A 23,205-nucleotide genomic window follows, 5' to 3' on the forward strand; every position below is an offset into this window, starting at 1 on the left:
CTGCCACTATTGATTGGCTCCACACTGCTTTTTTGGGGTCCCCCTTTTTACTCACAGGAGCTTTTCTTTACTATTATGGGGCGCCTTCCCCTTCTTGTGGCTTTCTGACCTTGTGGACTCTTTCCTCTCTTTATATGAAGGCATGAGGTAATTTCTCCCTCAAATCAGTCACATTTCACTCATATTCTCTCAGTCATGCTGTTCTTTGGCCCCTCATTGCAGCAGGCCACACATCAGTTCCCAAATTCGCAGAGGGATCCTGGACCTCCTCCCCAGTTCCCCAGTCCCTGTCACTCTCCCCACACTGGTTCTCTTCAGGTCATACCAGCCAACAACACCAGAGGGGGTATTACATGTGAAATCAACAAGTCGAATAAATGCTATTATAGCAACATCATTGCAGGTTTGGCAGGTTACTCTATCAGAGTGATTGGCAGGTGCACTTTCAGCACTGTCCTCTGTTACCGGAAATTGCTTATGTGGGTACACCTGGAAGTAATTTATAGACAACACACACACTAATAAATCCAGTTAGGTGACCATAATAAGCATGCGCTTATCCTTAATGTTTCATTGGTGTTTGATCATTTCCGACTTCTGACTCTGTTATCTGCCTGACCTTACATTGACTTTGTATTTGGACTATGTTTTGGAATGCTGTTCTGGTTCTGCCATTGTCCAACTGTTGCTAACCTTGGATTGACTCTGACCTTGCTTTTGGATTCTTATTTATTGCACCATTTACCAGTCTATTACTGAACCTGTCTTGACTTGACCTTTCCTTTCCTGTCTGAACATAGCCTGTTTTAGCCCTGTAGTTTCCTAGATTTGATACCATGTGTCCCTTGTCAATAAAATAACTCTACTCATGCATGTTGATGTGAGTGCTTATGTCATATTTTACTTATTCTTAATACATATTGTAGATCCTTTAATACAACCTGTATTTAGTAAGGTTGAGAAAAGACACAGTTCAACCAAACTCTGATTGTGTTGATCCAGAAGCAGGCAAAAGAAAAACTTGAGTATGGCTGTTGCTAAGTTATCCTCACATTTGGGGAAAAAATCCTTGCCGACCATCAGATAAATTCCCTGGATCAATCACCTTTTTACCTCTGTGTGTGTCTACTAATCCCCAGTATTGCTTTATTACTGAGTTTGCTCCCAATTGTAAAGCATTCTGTAGTATTCTGGTGCTATTTAAGGAAATGTTTATAATAACAATGTTCTCTAATAATTATAGCCACAGATACCATTTCTTGTAAATTATGCTAGTGAATTTGCTGTCACCATCTCATGTGGTAAGGAATTCTACCTTAAAGGACCCCTTCCTATGCTGATAGTGAAACCCTAGTTCTTCCATTCACAGATGATTATCACTAAAAAGTTCATTAGACACATTTTTGTTTTGACCTTAAACATATTTATACATATTAATTAGGCCACCTCTAACCTGCCTTTACTCCAAAGTAACGCACAGTTTTTCTAGCATCTCTTTATAATTTAATCCTTCTATCCCTTTATTAACAAGGATTTCTGAGTTGACCTACTTTCTTCTTACAATGAGACGTCCAAAGCTATATTCCATATTCAAGATGCGGACTAACTAGTGACTTAAACAATGGCAATACTATGTATTCCTCACATGCAATTATCCTCTTGTTATGCATCTACTCAGCTTTCAGTTAGTTTAGTATTCCTAAGTCCTTCTCCGTCTCAGTGATTTTATTACAATTCTAAACATTGATAGATACAGTTTTGCAATTTGATTTCTCTGTGTTTTATATACCATGTTTTATAAATTGTGCAATTACAAATGTTTCTATATAATTAGAAATGTGTGTAATGTATTATTATCATGTTCTTCAATAATTTATCACATGTTAAATATTTACATATTTATCAACTTTGTTTAATTCCACATTATTATCATGGGAGTTGAAAATAGGATTGTCTTTCTTTATACTTCCCTCCGGGATGCTTTTCTCAATAAAGTCCCTGACTCTTAATTTTACCTAATTATAACATTCTTCTTGTATCCATTTGCCTGTTGGATGACATTTTCCGCTTCGGCTCTTGTTATTATGTGGAGTGTATAAATTAAGTAATAGAGAAGCAAGATTGGAATGTATTGTGATATATATATAATAGTGTTCAATGATCATGTCATGTTCAGGGTTTACACAGTGGTGCTACTTCTGTCACAGCCAGAGGTGCAGCCATTACTGGGCACAGAGGTGAGAGGTGGCTGGCAATCACGCTCCACCATTCTCAGGCCCCTCATTCTGGGATTCACTGCACATGCGCCAGGATGGTGAACCGGTGTCGCCTAGCTCTCCCCCAAATTTTGCTATAAAGCCCAATAATGCCATGTACCACTGTTACGGCTATCAGTATGATCATAAGCTTGTAGAACAAGGTGGAGAGGTCTTCACCTATAGCAGCCGCCTTCCCCTTAGAGCTAGATGCGCTCACAGGTACTCGGATGCCCCCAGGTCTTATGCTCTGAGTAGTACAAGTGTATGAAACGTACTGTAGCACTGAGTAGCGGGAGATGGAAGGTGCGTAGTCAGGAAACAGGCTGAGGCAGATACCGTGGTCAGGGACAGGCAAGATGTCAGGGCTGGTGGCAAACAAGGAGAGTCCGGAAACGTAGCAGAGGTCAGGGGGCTCAGGCAGAGAATCAATGTCCAGAAACAAAGCCAAGGGTCAAACACAGGACTCCAATAATAAAGATACAGAGCACAGGAGCTGGTCAGGTAGCAGAAGCTGCAGACTATAACTGGCAGGTAGGCTAAGCCCTCCCTGATTTTTATACACAGTTGAGCCAATGGGAACACAGCCCCCACACCTGCAGGAATCAGTCTAGCAGGCTATTAATCAATGGACCTCCTGTTGCGCACGCACCCGGCTGTCAGATTAGCCGGGCCGCGGTGATAAGAGAAAAGCGTCCCAGCTGTTGCCCTGGCAACAGTTGGGACTTGCAGGCGGAAGTGACATCCCGGTCGTCATGGTGAGGGCCGGGATGCCAGAGACAAATAGGAGAGAGCCGCGTCTCTTCTGCCACCCCTGGTAAATGCAGGGGTGGCTGACAACCACCCCTGGATTTGCAGTTCCATAAATCCGAGAGTGCATATTTATATATAGATATCTACTTAACAGTTTCTCTGGAAATTATTTTAAATGATGGTAACAACTGTATGCTTTTAAAGTGAAATCACCAAATATATTAATTTTAGATGCTTTACATTAAGGTGCAACAGCCTATTTTAATTGAATTGTGTATACGCAGGGGTGCCTGCTTTTCAAGCATTAAACAGATCTCCATTCCAATATTAAATCCTGACAATTGCCTGAAATAGGCACACGTTTGAAACACAGCTGAAACATTTCTGAAGTGCTTACTCAAGAGCACTTTAAAGAACTCTATATGAAACAAAGTTAATACATCCAACTCGCATGGTTGTTTTATTATAGGGAAAGATTGCTGCCATCCTATATGTATCCTGTTATAATAGTGACCTTGGCTTAGCCTCTCCATTATAAAAGAAACATTTAGATGGCGTACCTCCCAGTATTCCAGAGTAAAAAAAAATTGTTCCAAACCACCCCGAGCATGCCCCTTTAATATGAAGTAGCTGTCTTCTTCATAAGGCACAGAAACCAGGACTGTGCAATATAAATTGCGTCTATTGGGACATATGCAATAACATGGCTATTCGCTAGTAATAGCACAGCTAGGTATTTTTAGCTAGGTATTTTTTCTAATTTAACATTGTAGTTTTTTAACAAGAAAACTACAGAACAAAAAACACTTCGCTTAGAGCATAACCATTTTAAATGTAGATTTATTTATTTCCAAAGCAAATGGTAAATTTTCCACTGGTAGCATAAAATGTAACTTTCACTTTACAAAATTCAGATCTTAGCTAATTAGGTTTATTCCTTTCTTCATGGTTCAATTACTCACAGTTAATGCTTCTTTTATTTGACAATAAGTTGTTTTATTTTGAAAGTTAATTATATTTGACTGATTTTTATTCAATGTTGCAGGTTTACTTTGCATTTTTATTAGCATTGTGCTTTTGACGCTGCACATAATGAAGCCAAATATCCTTCGTCGTTTATTCAACTGTAAAGACAATGAAGATGTATGTACTAAATCTGAGCCAGAGGAGGGCAGCATTGTGGATGATGATAAAGCTGTTGCTCTCTCCCCGATGTTATGAAATTTGATGCTACTTCTTTGAACCTGCATATCTTTGGAAGGACATATATTGCAATTTTATGAACATTCATTCAGGGCTGATTTTAAAGAAGAATCAGTCCCAGGACAAGAGTCCCAGGAGGGATCCCATTTTGCAGCAATGTCAAGCAAGGAACACTGCAAACTGCAATGCAACAATGCAGAGACACTCTCTAATGTACATTATACAATGCACAGCCCCGCTCCAATTTCCTGGATTTCTGGCTTTTCCTGAATGATGTCCTATTGTCAGTATTGCATGTTCCTGGCCCAGTCAGCATTGTGTATCGGTCGGAGCAACACCAGTAAAAAATTAAACTTGTGATTAAAAAGTAAACTAGTCTAAAGAGAGTAAAAAACAGTACACACTACAAGACAAAAAAAAAAAGACAAGTTTGAAATTCGTTCTTTATGCCTTCACCAAATATTGTGTCTGCAATTTATCATTATTAGTGTTCCTACAATATATTTGTCTTTAGTATATTTTCAGAAGATTCAAATACATTTAAAACACATCAAACTATTGTTTCACACAATTAGGCATGATTGGCTTAGTTTTCTAAAAAAAAAATCTACAAACTTGTTGGAAGCATATTATAAATATTATAATAATATTGTCTGCACAAGACCAATAGAATCATTTTACATACACATTTTTCCCATTCTTCCGAATTGTCCGCTGCACTAACATAAACATATATGTTGTATTTTACTGTTTTACATGCATATTTGGAAAGAAAGTATTTCAATAATGAACTATGGTTGTTTCAGGGTGAAAACATCTTCTAAACTGCAAGTGAATAATGTGAATGGCTTCCTGCTTACTAACGGATATCTCTGGCTCTGAATATTTAAGGCCAAATGCATAATTTTTCCTGCATTTTACAACCCCCATCTGATTGCAATTAGAGATAAGTTAAATTTTCAAAACCATTCTGTGAAGTATTTCCTTGATCAGCATTTGGTGGCAAATTTTGCACGCTACAGAATATGGCTTTAAGTGCTCCTAGTCCTACACTAGTCATGCCGCACAGCAGACGGAAGTGATCAATACAGTGGAACTCCATTCTACAGGATGATAGCAAAAGTAGGACTGTGTCGCTGGAAGTTCACTCTGTGAAACGGCCTATTTGACAGAGGTAGATTTTGTAAAATTCTAATCAGAATTCCTCCTGGTATATTTACGTCTAGAAATTTCCTTGTCCATTAAAATTTTGTACAAAAAAATATCACTATAAGATACTGTTGGCTTATGCTTTTGTACTACAGGACCGGAAATGCTTGTCTTACCTAGATATTCTTTTGTAATACCATATCTGATGTAACTATGTTTCCAAGTCACCACCTATTATTGTCTGTGAGACTTTAATGACATCACTGCAAATATTTATCAATTTTGATTAAGCAAAGTTCCAAACAATCCTTCAATACTGAAGCAGATGCAATAACGCAGGAAAGGTGGTGTTAACATTTCAATGAATACCCTCTTAGTCACTAGAAAAGTGTTTTGGATTTTGTTTAATAAAACGATTATCTCATATTTGTCTTGCAAAGTATACCTGTTACCTACATTCAGTAGAGATATCCCTTCTCTGGGGTAACCAATATTCAGAATATATTCAGAATATCAAATCACAAGTGCTTGTCCTGTGATGTCTCTTGAGAGTGCAGAGTAGATGTGCCCCTTGAAGTCAGCTGGACGGACTATCCAGTCGTAACTATGTAAAACCATTGAGTTTTCTGGTGTGTAATGAGGTTGCTTCATAAATGACTACCAATGGGTGTAGGACAGTGAAGGACGCTTTTAAGGTAATATAGCTGTTGTATATTTGTAAGTTATCAAGGGGTTGTAACTTTATTCTGGATGATGAAGAAAATTAAGTGTAGATATTAAAATAAAAAAATATTCATTTTATTATAAAGAGGAATGATATATGCAGACTTTCAAAGTGCTGCTTGTCAGTTGTGCTTACTCATCATACAAATTGAAAGGATATCATAATTATTACATTCTCAGTTGTCCTTGGAGATTGTGAAAAGGCACCACAAGCCGCAGTTTATGGCTACATCTGTAATTATGCCGTTCAATTGTTTGTATTAAAATGATTAGCAAAATTGTGTTATATTTTGATGTGGTGACTTTTTATATTTGTAATAAATGTGTTGTCATACAGAAAGAAAGAATACTGTGGGAATTCATCTGGTAGCAACAGAGAATGCAGCATCAAGAAAGATTATTGTGCTAATCAAAAGTCAACGGAGTGTTATAGTAAGTGGCTGTTTAACAAATGAAATACTTACATAGTAAGGAACAAGAGTGATGCGGGGGCAAGAGTTCTGTAAAATTTATAGACTATTGAACCACAATAAAATTGCCATCATATCAACTAAGAAAAACAATTTACAGGGACATCTTACTTTTGGGAAAGTAAATGTCTGCAATTAAATGCAGGGTTTATTTACCATAGAGGAAAACTAGCCTAGGACAGCATTGTTCAGGGAGCAACACAAAGATCATTTTGTTAATAATAATAATTACTGTACTTTATTTGTAAGTTTAATTTGTTGCTACTTGTTATTTACCAACCGCCTATTTATCTTAATAATAATGGTGTTGGATAAAGAAAGCATAAGTATGGGCAGTGCATATTTGCTAATGTGAGGTGTACTCATTCACAATGACTAGGGAAGCATCAGCTTTATATACAGCCTTGGTTATATCTTCATAATACAATTATATTGAATTATAAATAGTTAATTTAAAGAATACTGGCTTATATAATACACATTAAGAACAAATAATGGAATAAGTATGAGGCAATTAATATAATAAACATTTTCATGGGCAAACACTTTAAGCGACAAACCTTCAACACCTGTGTTATCTTTCCCATAGAAAGGGCTGGGGCTGTTTTATAGAACAGGTTTTTCTTTTTTCTTTTACATGTAACTGAATAATTAGACATTTTTCTTGTAGTTTGATGCTTGGAGCCTCCTATGAGAGATTTTTTTTCATGGTTAACAGAAGTGACACTTTTGAATATAAGCAGAGGAGGGTGGAAATGGTTTTAAAAAATGTGGTGAGGTATTTTATTTTAATTCAATATTGTGCTCAACTGGTGTCCAATGGTTCCAACTATAGCATTTCAGGTCACATGAATGTGCATTAACTGTTAGATGGGCTAAGTAGGTGTTACTTTAGTTTAGTGTAGATAAATGACACTAAGGTAGTTCTAATTCTCTCTCGGGTACAGGGGTATTTATATTATTATTGATGGCAAAATCTGGCTTAATTCTTAATGTGGTCTGTTATACAGATATGTTTAATTAATACTAGTTGAATAGTTCTATACACAAACAGGAGTTTTGAAGATAATTCTTTATCCATCAAGCGGGGAGTGAGTTTTATGGTCCCACAGCAGTGGACAAGACTACATATACTGGCAGCCCCTCCCCATGAGGGAGGAGTAGGAGCAATTGTGCCTAAAAGAGGAGGAGAGTCGGAGCTTCCACCGGCTCCAAAGAGTTGGAGGCTGGAGATGAATGAGTGCAGTACATTAGAGGAGAGAGCGTTGTCAAGCTGGAGAGATGGGGGGGAACACATTGGAAAGAGTGAGTCTACTTCAGAATCGTTAAGCTCCTTGGCTCTAGTGTTAGCAGCAGGAGCTATCAGAGGTCCGCTGGTGATGTTGCTGCCCCAGCAGAGAAGTGGAGCACATTGTTAGCATTTCCATGGCTGAGGTGACTATGAGAGTATCATAGAGGAAGTCTGCATTACAGCTGAAAATGTGGGAGATGTTTTATATGTGACCAAACTTGGAGAGACCCTAAGTGATCCTTGTGGCTTCTTGCTGCAGTGGACTTTTCAAGCTAGTCCTTGGTCAGAGAGGGAGACTCCTGACCTCAATGAATTGCGAGTGAGAAGATGAGGCCTGGTAAAAGTCACTACATGTGAGTCCACTACATTTCAGAAACACTAGTTACTAGATAAGTGTACCAATAAATTACATAAAGAATCTGCTAGCTAGCTATTGTTTGAGTGAAGGCCTTTTTTTTTTCCCAGCATAGTGGAGGCACTATGCTTGAGAGAGGAGAGAAGATGCGTAACCCACACCACACACATTCAGGAACACCCCACTCAGAGAGCCAGAGTCAGGGAGTGTTACACTTATGAGTGTTAGTTTATTTGTGTTTGCTATGATATGTATTTATATCCATCACCTATGCAAGCCTTTTGTCAACGATCATGGCTGTGATTACCGCAGCCCAGAAAACAAACTCAGTGGAGAAGCTTAGAAGTTGGACATTCATGATTATTCAGACAGCCATCTATTGTTAGAAAAGACCAGACATAGAATGTGCCTATAGTACTGTATATGCCTTTGAGTATCATTTGAGAAGGTCTGTCTATGATTTGCAGTAATTTAACCTAATGATTGCATATGGCTTTAAAAAGGAGAGTGCATTAAAGAATCTTATATGATTCTTCCACGTATAAACTGTGGTAGTAGAAAATTATATAAAGTAGTGCACAAAACTATGAGCCCCCTGTGTAAATTTTGGATTTATTTCAGCCAAGTCAGCCAACATTCCTCCACAGATATGAGAGATAATAATCAATAACTGCCATAACCACTTAGTGAATACTTTTTCACATGTCGGGCATTTGATGTTTAACTTTCATTTACTAAGTAAATGCATATAATAATGTGTGTTATTCAATCAGGGTCTCTTTTATTAAATATTATTTTTTGGTTGAGATTTTGTATAAAAAAATAATTCAGTACTTCAGAAAATTAGACAGGGTGCACAGTAATAGTAATATAGTAAAAAGTAGTAGTAATATGAGTCTATTCTCACAAGGAACAATAAGAGGTATAGTGCAGAAATGGGATGTTACCCAAAAACTGGCCCAATTTTTTTAATTCTGCTGAATGTAGTAGTAATAAGAAGTATATAGTATAATTGTGTGGTTGTTTTTTTTCTCTCACCCTTTAGGCTGCAATTTCGAAGACAGCCAGCTGCACACAAGACAAGAAGTGGGGGGGAGCAGCTTAGGATGGCCTCTACTGTGAATGGGCAGGGAAAACTGTTTCTCATGTCATGTCTTGTAAAAAACAAAAAAAGTCAAACTTAAACTATATGAAAATTACCCTGTACTTACTTTCTTCCACCAGCACCTGTAGCTGCTGAGAGGGGGCTTCAGGCTGACTCTGGAAGAGTACTGGTGAAATAGTAAGGTCTTCCCCAACAGCTGACTCCTCCTCCACCGCTTGCTCCCTCTGTGACTGATCTCTTTCCACTGCTGCCTTCACCCCTGCCGCCTCCTGTGGGACCACCCCTTGTTGTTCATTGCAGTGGTGGTGTCGGGAGCTGCTTTTGCGTCCTGTTGGAGAGCATGATGTGTTATATTACTTTTATTTTTTTATTTTCTTCAACATACACAAACATGCAGCTAATGGTAGCTTTCAATGGTAAATACCAGTCATGTTAGATAAATGAAATGGTTAACGTTTGAAACAAAAGAACCATAATAAGCAGTAGAAAGTATAATATATAATAATATATAATAATAATAATAATAATAATAATAATAATAATAATAATAATAATGATATGATAATTCGTGGGGAATGGACCCAAAAGAGGCCTTTGCAAGCATGTCTCCATATTTTCTGTGTTCTGAGCCATTTGCATATTATACTGTGTTTTGGGCAGACTTAAGAGTATCGATTTCTGCCCTTAATTGTGCGAGGAGGTCGGGCTGCCTTCTCCACAGATCGCTCCATCTGCGCTGCAATTGTTCGATGGAGCGGCGCCTTCCCAATTGCAAACGCAGACGCCTGCGCATGGCTCAATAGCCAGCGACTTTCTCCTCATTGCTCACATACTGACCTGCGGGTTGAAAACAACGGTCCAGTGTTGCTGTAAGGACCCGCAGTTCGGTATGTGAGAAAGTCGCAGCTCTCATTTTGTCTCACAAATGACTGACTTTAATATCCTGCCTAGCTTTTGGTTCTCAGTGCACGTCGGTGCGTCTACACGTCATGTGTGGAACCATTAGTAAGATGGCTGACTCACCTGTCAATTACATAGACTTTCCTGCCAATGGGAGGGCCTTACGTGCTGGCACCAACGTAAGAGAATGCGCTCGTACCACTATAAAATGTACACTGTATTCAATAGTTGGCCCTGACAATTTATGCATGGATGACAAAGTTCTTGCTGTTAGGAATAGGATTTCATCGGTTGATTTTGTGGTAAGTAACATGGGCCTAGGTCTACAACCTGACCTAGCATATAAGGAAAAGGAATAATTGTGCTTTCTTATCTGTTCTATAGCATGACAGTGCTTGCTGTCTTACAGGACATTTACATCTAAGAACCACCCTCAATTTTGTGGTAAGCAACATGGGCCTAGGTATGCACCTTTCTGGTATAGTGATGGACTAAACTTATTTTATTTGAATTTGTACAGATGTCTGAACAAGATGCAAGTCAGCCTTCCGGGTCATCCTCCGTTGCGGCCAAAAGAAAACGCCAGCCAATTTCAGTAATGCCGAAATTGACATTTTGGTGGAATTGGCTGTTGACAGGCTCCACTCCACTCCGTGTCAGCTCTCGGCAGGATCCAAATCAAGAATATGGGAAGAAATAACAAATGAGGTCAATGCTGTAGCTCCAATAAGACACAAGGTGAATGAGGTCCAGAAAAGGTAAATATGGAATCGTGAAACAATTAGCTCTTTGTTCTTATATAAAATGTGTCAAGGTTTTATGTATAATTGCATCCTTCTAATGTGTCTATTTTGCACACAAGTGGAAAGACTTTAAGCGTCGCCTTAAGGACAAACTCCCAGAGCACCGGAGGCATGCATAAAGGACAGGTGGCGGACCCCCAGCCCAACTAGAACTAACCTCATTGGAGACCAGGGCATTGACCTGTTTGGATGCGGAGACGGGGCAAGGTGTGGGCCGCATTGACACCGGATGCAGCCCACCCGTCATGGAGCCTATCACAGCTCCAGGTATATATATATATATATATATATATATATATATATATATATATATATTGTAGCAAAGAGGCCTATTTGCCACAGCTCTTCTGCATAGGGACAGGTGAGGTCCTGGGTAGTCGGCAAGGGAAAGCTGCATGCAGAGTTATTTCCCACACAGTCTTTCCCACAAAAACACACAGGTGTAATGAAGTAATTAGACCAAAGGGAGGAGACTTGTGTATTTAATCCTGAGTTGTTCATTTTATGTGGGTGAGTGATGCTGAACTAGTTGGCCAGTCAGTAGAAAGCTGCACTCTGTATAGTTAGCATTAGGGTCACTAGGAGGTGTAAGCAAATGGTATTGCTTGCTGGTGTCATCCTGACAAGAAGTATTGCCATTTATTGCGATGCAAACAATAAATATCTTTGATTTACAACAAGAAGTTCTTCGTGTTGCTGATATCTGCTGGGTGTTCTTGCAACAGAAGGTGACAAAAGTACCACAAGAAGGACGCGTTTGTTACAAGTGGTGTCAGAAGTGGGATCGCCAAGGACAGCCAACGCACAGCTGTCCGCCCAACCTCCAGAGGTTGGTGAGTGGAAAATATTGACTGCCACTGTCACACACCAAACTGTGTATTGAGCTGTCAGTTATAGAGGAAAATTGCTGGATTGCTGAGAAAGCAAATATTTTTTTTTCTATGGAGGGAAATATATGAGCAATGTTAATGGAACTGTGCAGTGTCTGTTGTTTTGCAAAAGAAACCAAAAGTTTTAAAAATTGCTGGGCATTGTAGTGCCACACCCAGGGCCGCCAAGAGGGAGGGGGGAGCGGGTACTAATTACCCGGACCCGGGCATGTCAGGGGGCCCTTGCACTGCTGCTCGGTCGTTGGTGGGGGGAGCAGGCTAGTTTAAAAAAAAACAAAAACATACTCACCTGATTGCGGAGCCGGCATCCCCCGTCTCTGCTGCTCTGTGCTCCATTCAGACTGTCTGAATGCCAGGTGTGATGTCATCATGTCATGCCCAGCATTCAGTCAGTCTGGAGCAATGGAGCACAGAGCAGCAGAGAAGACCAAGAAAGGAGAAAAGGTAAGTGCAGGGAGAAGTTAAAAAACGGGGAGGCAGCATGACAGGGGTTAAAAACCGAGGGGGGGCATAGAGGGTTTAAAAATGGGGAGAGGGGCAGCATGACAGAGAAGTTAAAAAATGAGGGGGGGTAGCATGACAGGGGTTAAAAAACGAGGGGAGGCATAGAGGGTTTAAAAACGGGGAGAGGGGCAGCATGACAGAGAAGTTAAAAAATGAAGGGGGGGCAGCATGACAGGGGTTAAAAAACGAGGGGGGCACAGAGGGGTTAAAAAACGGGGCAGCATGGCACAGTGGGGTTAAAAAACAGGGGTCAGCAAGGCACAGTGGGGTTAAAAAATGGTGGGCAGCATGGCACAGTGGGGTTAAAAAGGGGGGGAGGCATGGCACAGTGGGATTGAAAAAGAGGGGGGAGCAGCATAGTATAGTGTGATGAAGGGGAGCCAGATGAAGGGGGCAAAAGCAGCATGGAGGGCGCAGTGTGATCATAAGGCATGGCGATGATGAAGGGGCACATTATTGTAATATTGGAGCTGGAGGAAGGCCTAATTTTTAATCGTGGATGGTATTGATTTAACGCCAGGGTTGTTTGGAATTATCTAAATGTAGCTATTTTTTTCCAAATAGGGCCCCCAGCATTCCAGGATCCAGACAAGCCGCAACTAAAGAAACATGCAGCAACAGGTGGTGAAAGTGAGAAGAACAGGTAGGAGAGAGCAGGACAGTATGTGAAATGTTGTGATTCTAGTAGGGACAATGTCAATTTTTGGTGAGTGTTGTGCCCAATGTAAGGTGGAGGCCAAGACTGAACTCTTTGTGTACACACTGCATTTTTTTCTATACTACACTTTGGTGCTAGACGTCCTGAAAGTCAGGAGTGCTAAGACATATGTGACGCTCGTGCGAATTGAGAGCCGAGTGATTTTGATGTGTTAGCCACGCCCCAATGGCGAATTTGTCACGCCCCCAAATGCACGACCACAACCCCAAATTTTTTTACCATGCTCAGCTATGAGGGGGGCCCCATGAATTTGTTGTACCGGGGCCCTGAATTCCTCTTGGCAGCCCTGGTCACACCCTGTTTGTTCTCTGAAATGTGATTTAGGTGTGGTGCTCAGAAGTCTGCTGTTTTCCTGTGCGTGCAGGCTAAAGCATCTGTTTTATTAATTGTCTGTGGAATGTGCTGGTAGTGTTAAAAAAAAAGCAAAACAAAGTCTGATGTTTTTAAAAAAACTGCAATAATAATTTGCTGCCAGCCTAAATTTTCTTACTCCAGTCAAGATGGGCAGGAAAAAGAATTGTTTCAGAAGGAAAGTATACAAACAGGTGGGACTGGAATTGATTCCCAGCAGGGTGAATTTAAAAAAAAATGCATGGTAGTTTGCAGAATGAGAAAAAAAGTTGAAGAATCTCATACTTTCTGTGCAAGCCTGGTGTTACCTGAATCAGACTATGTAGGCATGGCATGGCAGAGTATGATCGCATGGAGAGAACTTTTAGAGAAGAAATCTCCTGGCTGGGGAAAGAGTTGTGGGACTCAAAGCAGCATTGTGCTGAAAAGCTAAAAATCCAAAAGACTGTTTCTGATTCCCTGAGAAGAGAATTACAAGAGTTTTATGAAGCAAAAGAAAGGGCAGTTGCAGCTCTTAAGGAGACATAAGCAGAGAATGAGGAAAGAGGGAAAAACATTGAAATCTCTTAAAGAGACAGTAGCCGAGAAAGACAAAGAGATTGCTGCGATGAAACAAGAGCTTGTCACTGTTCAGCCCGTGGAACCTCATGGCGCTGTCATGTCCGTGGAACCTCATTCGCTGTCATGTCCGTGGAACCTCATAGCGCTGTCCAGTCAGGGATGCTTTGTGGTGTTGCTATTGCTCAAGGTCCAGCTGTGAAGTTGTGGTGTTTTAGGTGTGGACAACGGGGACACCTTAAAGCCGGGTGCAACAAACCCCATAAACAGGATCGGAAAGAGGTTCACGGTGAGCGGGTCCGACTGGACATGCCGGCAATTGAAACACTGGTCGGACGCCCAGTCTTAAAGGATCTGCCAGGGAACTCACAGCATGTAAATCTTGGTGATGGGAACTTGCTATTCCGGAATGCTGTCCTGGGGGACATGGCAAAACTTCCACAAAAGTGTCACCGTTCAGGCAAGCCTGGCCTTTCTCACCTGCGTCCCAGCTGTCGCTATTACGACTGGGACGTCACTTCCGGGTCTCGTCCAAGCCATTGCCTAGGCAACGGTCGGGACGCTGTAGTAGGTAGCGCCGCGTCCCGGTATTAGGTGCAGCTGGACGCGTGCACAAATGTTCCAGGTGTCATCCATGAAGCAGCCCCTGTGGCTGATTACATTCCTGCTCCCATTGGCCAGTATCTGTATATAAGGCAGTGAGGGCTTAGCCTCCCTGCCGGTTATAGTTCCAGTTCCTTTGTCTTAGCCTTCTCCTGTGCTTAATACCTGTGTTGCTTATTTGGATTTTGCGTGTATGACCCTTGGCTTCGTTTAAATTGGATTTGATTATTACCTGTTGCCCTGACCCTTGCTTCGTTCCTGGATTCTCCTTGTTTGCTGCCAGCCCTGACACCTTGCCTGACTCCGACCACGATACCTGCTTCGAACCTAGACCTCGGCTTGTTTCCTGACCTCACTAGACCCTACACCTTGCTACTCTGCGCTGCAGTATGTTCATACACCTGTACTACTGTGAGTATAAGACCTGGGGGCATCCGAGTACCAGTGAGCATAACGAGCTCTAAGGGAAAGGCGGCTGCTATAGGTGAAGAACTTCCCACCTGGTTCTACAGGTTGATGATAAGACAGTTAGCCGCAACAGTAATTGGGAAAGATATTGCAATGCTCCTTTGTAATATGTCTACTTGGCTATCAAACTTAAGACATGAATGTTACCACTTTAAAGTACTACATATATGACGTCTATTAAAAAAGAAAAAACATAGTACCTAATAGCCACACGTTACCATTTGGCCTTGCCTCTGTTGCAATCTTTGCCACATCCCTGATTGCCGGAACGCAAAGGATGTACACTCCCTGGCCACATATCTACCAAGTCACGAATCTGGAGAGACACGTCACATATACCCTGCACGTTTATCGAGTGGAAATGCTTGTGATTCAAATAATTGGCAGCATTCCCACCTGAGGGGACCAAGGCTACATGAGTACCATCTACTGCCCCTATGACGTGCAGAAAACCGGCTATGGTGGAAAACTGCAGTTTTATCTGCACAAGAGACTCCTAATCAATGGGCAGATGTATGACCTGCATGAGCTGCGTCAGAAACACCCCCAGGACAACCTGCAGCACACGACTGAAGGACTTCTGGGACATCCCTGCCACAACTCCCACAGTGGTCTGAAAAGACCCAGTGGCGCAAAAGTGCAATACCGCCAACAGTTTTGTCAATGGCGGAATTGCTGTTGGGATGTTGGCTCTATTGGCATTCTGCGATGGATGATACCATAGGTGTGCAGCAGGAGGTTTCATAGATAAAGAATCACCTCAGGAGTTACCTTATATTCAGATAGAACGAGTCATGAGATGTATATCTTCTTTATATAGTACTAAGTACCAGGATCAGTATAACAACAGCATTCAGTAATAGCTTCTTAACATAACATATCAGTAACATGAGCTGCTCAGCTCACCTCCTTTTCCCAGAGAGTTTCTTCTAGAACAGAGAGATTTGAGACTGGAAATATACAAACAAGTACATGCATATACAGCAGACAAACAATACACCTCTGTATGAATACAGCGCCATCTGCTGACCCTCCATGGTAACTACATGCATATAAACAAACCCATAGTCCATTGTACATATTTCAACACCCCTTCTCAACAGACTGGGTTTCTTCAGTTAGACCCATCTTTGACGTAAGTCTCCAATGTCTCTCTCTGACAAGAGGCTTAGTCAGGATATCAGCTGTCATATCTTCTGTTGGGCAATAGTTCAACTCTATAAGACCTTGTTCCTGTAGATCCCTCAGGAAGTGATGCTTGACATCAATGTGCTTGGTTCTTGGGTTCACTCTTTCTGTTTGCGCTAATGCAAGGCATCCTTGATTATCCTCATATATCTTGATAGGTTCTTCTTGAGGCATTCCTAGGTCAGATAGTAGTTGCATTAACCATACCACTTCTTGACTGGCGTGAGCTGCCGCGATATATTCAGCCTCTGTAGAAGATAGTGCCACTGAAGACTGCTTCTTGCTTGTCCAGCTGATTAATCCTTCTCCGATAGAGAATAGATATCCACTTGTGGATTTTCTGTCACTTGTGTCTCCAGCCCAATCTGCGTCAACATATCCTGTTAACTTGTCACTCGTGCTTGCTGAGAGCTTAAGCTTTTTGTTAATCGTTCCCTTTAAGTAATGAATTACCCTCTTAACTGCATTCCAATCCATCTTGGTTGGTTTAGAAACTTTTCTGCTTAAAATCCTGACTGCTGTGGAGATATCTGGTCTAGTGACGGTTGCAATATATAGCAATTTTCCTATGGCCTTTCTGTATAGATGGTTATCCTGTAACAGGTTGCTCTGATCATTTGGTTCCTTTACACAACTTGTCTCCATAGGAGTGCTTGCTGTCTTTGCTTCCTGTATACCAAATTCCTCAATGGTTTCCTGAATCTTGTATTTCTGACTTAGTGTGAATGTTCCATCATCTTCTCTTGAGATTTGCATTCCCAAGTAATGTGTTATGTGGCCGAGGTCTTTTGTTTCAAACTGACGGTTTAGTTCTTGTAGCAATTCAATTTCGTCCCCTTCTTGTTCGAAACAAACTAGCAAATCATCCACATAGATCAATACATAGAACCATCTTTCCTCTGCCAACTTTGTATAGAGACATGGGTCTGCTTTACTTCTGACGAATCCCTTCTCTGTCAGAACTCCATTTATCTTTGTATTCCATGCTCTTGCTGCTTGTTTAAGACCATATATACTCTTGTTAAGCTTACATACATGATCTGGGTTTTGAGAATTCACAAAGCCTGGTGGTTGTTCCATGTATATATCTTCCTTTAGTTCACCATGTAGGAAAGCCGTCTTTACATCGAAATGTTTCACTTGCATACCTTTTATGGCTGCTGTTAGGAGTAAGGTTCTAATGGTAGTGTGCTTCACAACTGGAGCAAACGTTTCATCATAATCTTCTCCAAATTTCTGTGAATATCCTTTAGCAACCAGTCTTGCCTTGTATCTTTCTATTTTTCCTTCAGAATCATACTTGACCTTAAAAGTCCATTTACATCCTATGGCCTTTTTGTCTACTGGTAGTCTGGTCAATGTCCATGTCTGGTTGTCTTCCATTGATTCCATTTCTTCCTTTGCGGCTCTTAACCATTTCTGTGCTTCTCTTTCTGAAAAATTGGCAATTTCTTCCCATGATGTAGGTTCTTGTATGTTAATAGCTTTTGCTTTGTAAGATAAACGTGCAGGTGGTTTTCCCTTATTTTCTCTTGAAGAGCGTCTCACCCCCTCGGATGTACTTTCCCGAGTGTCGCTGGTATCTGTCTTGTGTTGTACTTCAACTTCTTGAGTGATCTCTACTTCATCTGTTTCTTTGGATTCTGTACTTTCTTCTTCAGTAGAGTCTACTGGAATTATGACATCATTTCGTGTTTCTTCTATGAATGTCACACTGTTGCTTATAATTACTTTTCCAGTTTTTGGATTTAAGATTCTGTAGCCTTTTGAATGTTCACTGTAGCCAACTAGAACGCGCTCTATTGTTCGGTATTGCAACTTGCTTTGTTTTTCAGCGGGAATGTAGGCGAAGGCTCTGCATCCAAAAACTCTAATGTGCTTTAAGCTGGGTTTCTTACCACACCACAGCTCGTATGGTGTCTTCCTTACTGCCTTGGAAAGTAGTCTATTTTGAAGATAGGTGGCTGTCGCTGCTGCTTCACCCCAATATTTGTCAGGTAGTCCTGAATCTGTAAGCATGCACCTTATCATTTCTGTTAGTGATCTGTTTTTCCTCTCAGATACACCATTTTGCTCTGGTGTATATGGTACTGTCTTCTGATGCTCAATACCGAGTCCTCTTAAGTACTGTTCTATTTTCTGGCCTGTGAACTCGCCTCCATTGTCACTGTGAAGAGTTAGCATATTCCTCTTGAACCTGTTTCCGGTCATGGTCACATAGTCTTGCAGCTTTTTCTAAGACTTCATCTTTACTTTGTATTATATAAGCGACTGTGAACCTGGAATAGTCGTCAATGAATGTCAGCATATACCTTTTGTCTCCTACGGTTCGCGTTTTCATAGGTCCACATACATCACTATGTACCAGGTCTAGTGGTCTGGAAGCTCTGTTTTCACTTTTCTTAGGAATTGTTATCCTTGTTGCTTTTGCTTTTATGCAGCATTGGCATTTCATCATTTCCGAACAGTCTGACACTGTGAGATCCCTGGCTAGGTCTCTCCTCTGCATTTCCTTTTTGCAATCTGGGTGTCTATGTCCTAATCTTCTATGCCACTTGTGAATACAGTCAGCGTGTTTCTGTGCGCTCAGCTTTGCCTGCTGTTCTGCGATATCCAGACAGTATAAATGTTCTCTTATTCTGGCTGTAGCTAGCGTTTCTCTTCCATTTTGGATAAAACACTTATTATTCTGAAACTTTACAGTAAGTCCTTTTTCTACTAGATTCTTTACTGACAGCAGTGCTCCTTCAAGCTTGGGAACATATAGCACATCTGTTACGGGTATCTCTGCATAGCTGCCATTACCCTTGGAGCATAGGAATTGACCATTCCCTTTCCCTTCTGCAATGATATTTGTTCCATCTTCCAGGTAGATTGTTTCTTTATGGTTCAAATCAAGTTCAGTAAAGAAGTCCTTGTTGTTTGTCATATGACTAGTCGCTCCTGAGTCTACAAACCACTTTTCCGACAATTGGGTTACTGTCGCTTTAAATGTTCCATTCCAATTGTGTGCTCCTGTATCTGTAAGTGTGGCTTTGGCTCTTTGTTTGTGTAATCTTTCTGGTGGTTTGTGCTGCTCTGTCTTCCATATGGTGCAATCTTTTTTCAGGTGACCCACTTTCTTGCATCTGAAACATGCTCTTGTTTCCCTGGTGTCTGGCTTAGTGTCCACCATTTTAAGTGCTTTCTCTATGTCACTCTCAGTATTGCACTCTGCAAGCTCCTTTCTGCGTTCATACTCCTCTATAAGCCTGTTCTTCACAAAGTCTAGTGTGATTTTTGCTTCAGGTCTCATTTCTAGTGCATTTATTAGTGCACTGTATGTATCTGGTAAGCTGCACAGGAGGATAGCTACTATGTGGTTGCTTTTGATTTCTTCTCCCATTGACCTGAGCTGTATGGTTATCTCTAGTAGTGCAATGATGTGTTCTTGCATTGTCTTGCCTTTGTTAAATCTCATTTGTTATAGTTTTCTTAATAGGAATAGTTTGCTATTCAAACTTGATCCTTCATGCACCCTCTGTAATGCAATCCACATGTCTTTAGCTGTACTCTCTTGTCTTATGTGTATAAGCTGATCATCTTCCACCAGTAAACTTATGGTGGCTCTTGCCTGCTTGTCCTTCTTAATCCACTGCTGATCCTCTCCTTTAGGTCTGTCTGCACTTATGACTTCCCATTAATCATCTCTGGTTAATAGCATTTCTACTTTAAACTTCCATATCTGATAGTTCTCATTAGAAAGCTTGCTAGCAGCTAGTCTGAGATCTGTGTAATTGGCCATAACCCTTCCTTGTATGAATCTCTCTATTCTTCTGTGGTATTAAACTTGTTTTACTCACAGTTTTCTCTCCAAGGTTCTCCTGGGTATTTCTTGTGTACGTTACACAGTCTGCTGTCTGTGCCTGCTGGGACTTGCAGTGCAGCTCGTGATCTGGATGCTGCTTAGGATGCACTCCTGATAACTTTATCTTGTATAGACTCCAGTCTGGGCCCATAACCTATTGGCATTCTGCGATGGATGATACCATAGGTGTGCAGCAGGAGGTCTCATAGATAAAGAATCACCTCAGGAGTTACCTTATATTCAGACAGAACGAGTCATGAGATGTATATCTTCTTTATATAGTACTAAGTACCAGGATCAGTATAACAACAGCTTTCAGTAATAGCTTCTTAACATAACATATCAGTAACATGAGCTGCTCAGCTCACCTCCTTTTCCCAGAGAGTTTCTTCTAGAACACAGAGAGTTGAGACAGGAAATATACAAACAAGTACATGCATATACAGCAGACAAACAATACACCTTTGTATGAATACAGCGCCATCTGCTGACCCTCCATGGTAACTACATGCATATAAACAGACCCATAGTCTGTTGTACATATTTCAACAGGCTCAAGGTCACTCAGCACAATGCGCAGGGTGTCCAGGATGACAGGAGGCGGGAGCCGATAACGACGAACCACCTCCGCACCAGACATCCCAAAGAGGCTGACACATGGCCTGAAGACACACTCCCTGGGCTGGCGACGATAGACTATTTTCTGGTTTTTGAGGTGTTGACACTGGTTGCCCTCCTGTCCTGCCACATGTGCCTCGGCCATTTCTAAGAAACACTATATTTGAGAGAGGAGGATGTTAAAAAAAAAATACATTACATAATTTTGGAAATGTCACTACTGTTTGCACAGGAAAATTTTACAATATACTTACACCGACAAGTGAGTTGGCCAAACTCATAATGGGGCTGAAAAAAGAGAAAAAAATATTTTAACGAAAAACAGAGAACACAATTTGCCATTGTGCCACATGACTAGGCATTAAACAAAGCAAGAAAAAACAAAAAACAAATGAACACATACATATGTCTCAGAGGGATAAGAAATTATTCCTTCTCCTTATATGCTATGTCAGATTGCAGACCTAGGGCCATGTAACTTACCACAAAATGGAGGGTGATCCTGTGCCGTTAATGTCCTGGGAACCAGTAATGTCAATGGAAAACTAAAGAAAAGATAGCAAAAATAAAAAAACTAGTAAACAGCCCCAACATGGAAACTATAATATGAAACAAAGTATGACAAAAAAAAAGATACATATGTCTCAGGGGGAAAGACCACCAAAAAATAATAAAATGATAAACAATAGGTTACCAGTAAACAGACACTTTAAAAAGTAGAAACCAAACAAACCCTAGTAATAGCTTAAAATATAAAAAGCAAACATACCAGTAAATCAGTCATAGCAGCAGACAGGGCGCAGGCTATAATCACAGCTTTATAGCACTGTTTAATTGGCAGAGAGTATGCAGGTGAGAAGCAGCATACGTCACGATCACATGGCGATCCGGATGCCAAATTGTGTCTACTAGTGGTTTGGCAATGACAGATAAACTAGACCCCGAGCAGGTGCATACTATACGCTGAAAAACACGCGATTGCATACGTTCGCTCAAGTCTGACTTTTACGTCCCTACATGGATAGGCCCTCATTGTGTATTGACTACGGCACCACACCCCGTCACCGCCCTTTCACACCCCAAAGTCATAGGCCGTCGGAAATACCAATTGCGTTCGCAACCGTACAGGTTTGGCGTTTTTACCCGATCGTTAGCTCGGTTTCTGAGCATGCGCACATGACTTTTGCGTATGATACACGCTGAAAATGGATATACGTCCCTTATTGACTCAGTTCCTAAGTATTTATTTTATATTCCTCAGGAGAGCTTGGCAACAGGAGTACCACCATTCCTCTGCTTTCTGCAGGTACCCAGTTTACATGCATGCCCCATGTCCTCACCTCTATGCCTCCTCCACTGGGCCATGTGTGCCCCTAACATAAACACTGATTGGACAGGGACTTAACCACTGTCAGTATTAAAACTCTGGCTTAGCCTTCATTACACTGTCTTATTCCCCCTACGCATTCTTAATTTATGCAGGCAGCTTATGAGGTGTATAATGGGCAGCAACGAAGGTAATGGGTCTTCCCACAGACAGGTCAGGAGTGTTTTCCTTTCTGCAACTTACAGCCTGCGCCCTCATGAGACTCTCCCAATTTGGAAGTAACACTGATAATAAGATTTCTGGAATATCAGGTACTATATTATTCCATATGGATGTCAGGTACTATACTACTACCATCATCATCATCATCATCACCATTTATTTATATAGCACCACTGATTCTGCAGCGCTGTACAGAGAACTCACTCACTTCAGTCCCTGCCCCATTGGAGCTTACAGTCTAAATTCCCTAGCATACACAAACACAGACAGAGAGAGAGACTAGAGTCAATATTGATAGCAGCCAATTAACCTACCAGTATGTTTTTGGGAGTGTGGGAGGAAACCGGAGCACCTGGAGAAAACCCACGCGAACACGGGGAGAACATACAAACTCCACACAGATAAGGCCATGATCGGGAATTGAACTCATGACCCCAGCGCTGTGAGGCAGAATTGCTAACCACTGAGCCACCGTGATACCACATAGTCCAGCTACGTATACATGAATGTAAACTCTTGACTTTTCTTTTTATGATCCCTTTTCCTTGCTGTAAGTGGACAGAAGAAGCCATTGGAGGGTAAGCTGTGAGACAGGGATATAATCTCTTTAGCTGTAGGTGGAATTACCTTTTAAACTACATAAAAGCTCCATGTTCATGAAGACTAATGTTTTATATATGTACTGCTCTTTGTACGTTGTATGGTAAAATAAATTAGGCATATTGTCTGGTTACTTTCTTTGCATCAGTTTATAAAACATGTACCAGTGTTGGTAGGATACACTAGATTAGAGCTCAGACTAGCAGAGTTTATGTTAATGTTTGAACACAGCTCAAAATGCACTGTAAACTTTTTATGCAAATAAAAACCAGACAGACTAGGTTTAAACCTTATATTCTCACAT

At 41.0% G+C, this 23,205-nt stretch overlaps 1 protein-coding gene and 1 long non-coding RNA gene across 2 annotated transcripts in view; one reads left to right on the forward strand and one right to left on the reverse strand.

Annotated features, from left to right (window-relative positions):
- LOC142151978 (dual oxidase maturation factor 1-like) overlaps positions 1-6,364 on the forward strand; it is a 56,301-nt gene extending 49,937 nt beyond the window's left edge. The window contains exon 7 of the mRNA XM_075208135.1: positions 4,054-6,364. Coding sequence (XP_075064236.1) covers positions 4,054-4,229 — 176 coding nt within the window. The 3' untranslated portion in view covers positions 4,230-6,364. The remainder of the gene's footprint in view (positions 1-4,053) is intronic.
- Positions 6,365-9,349: 2,985 nt separating this feature from the next.
- On the reverse strand, positions 9,350-21,299 carry LOC142149951 (uncharacterized). Its single transcript, XR_012690940.1, has 3 exons — positions 21,236-21,299; positions 21,007-21,040; positions 9,350-9,632 (listed from the first exon to the last, which is right to left on the reverse strand). It is a non-coding gene; the product is annotated as an uncharacterized LOC142149951 (long non-coding RNA).
- Positions 21,300-23,205: the final 1,906 nt, after the last annotated feature.

The sequence above is a fragment of the Mixophyes fleayi genome, chromosome 4 (assembly GCF_038048845.1).
Source record: "Mixophyes fleayi isolate aMixFle1 chromosome 4, aMixFle1.hap1, whole genome shotgun sequence".
NCBI lineage: Eukaryota > Metazoa > Chordata > Amphibia > Anura > Limnodynastidae > Mixophyes > Mixophyes fleayi.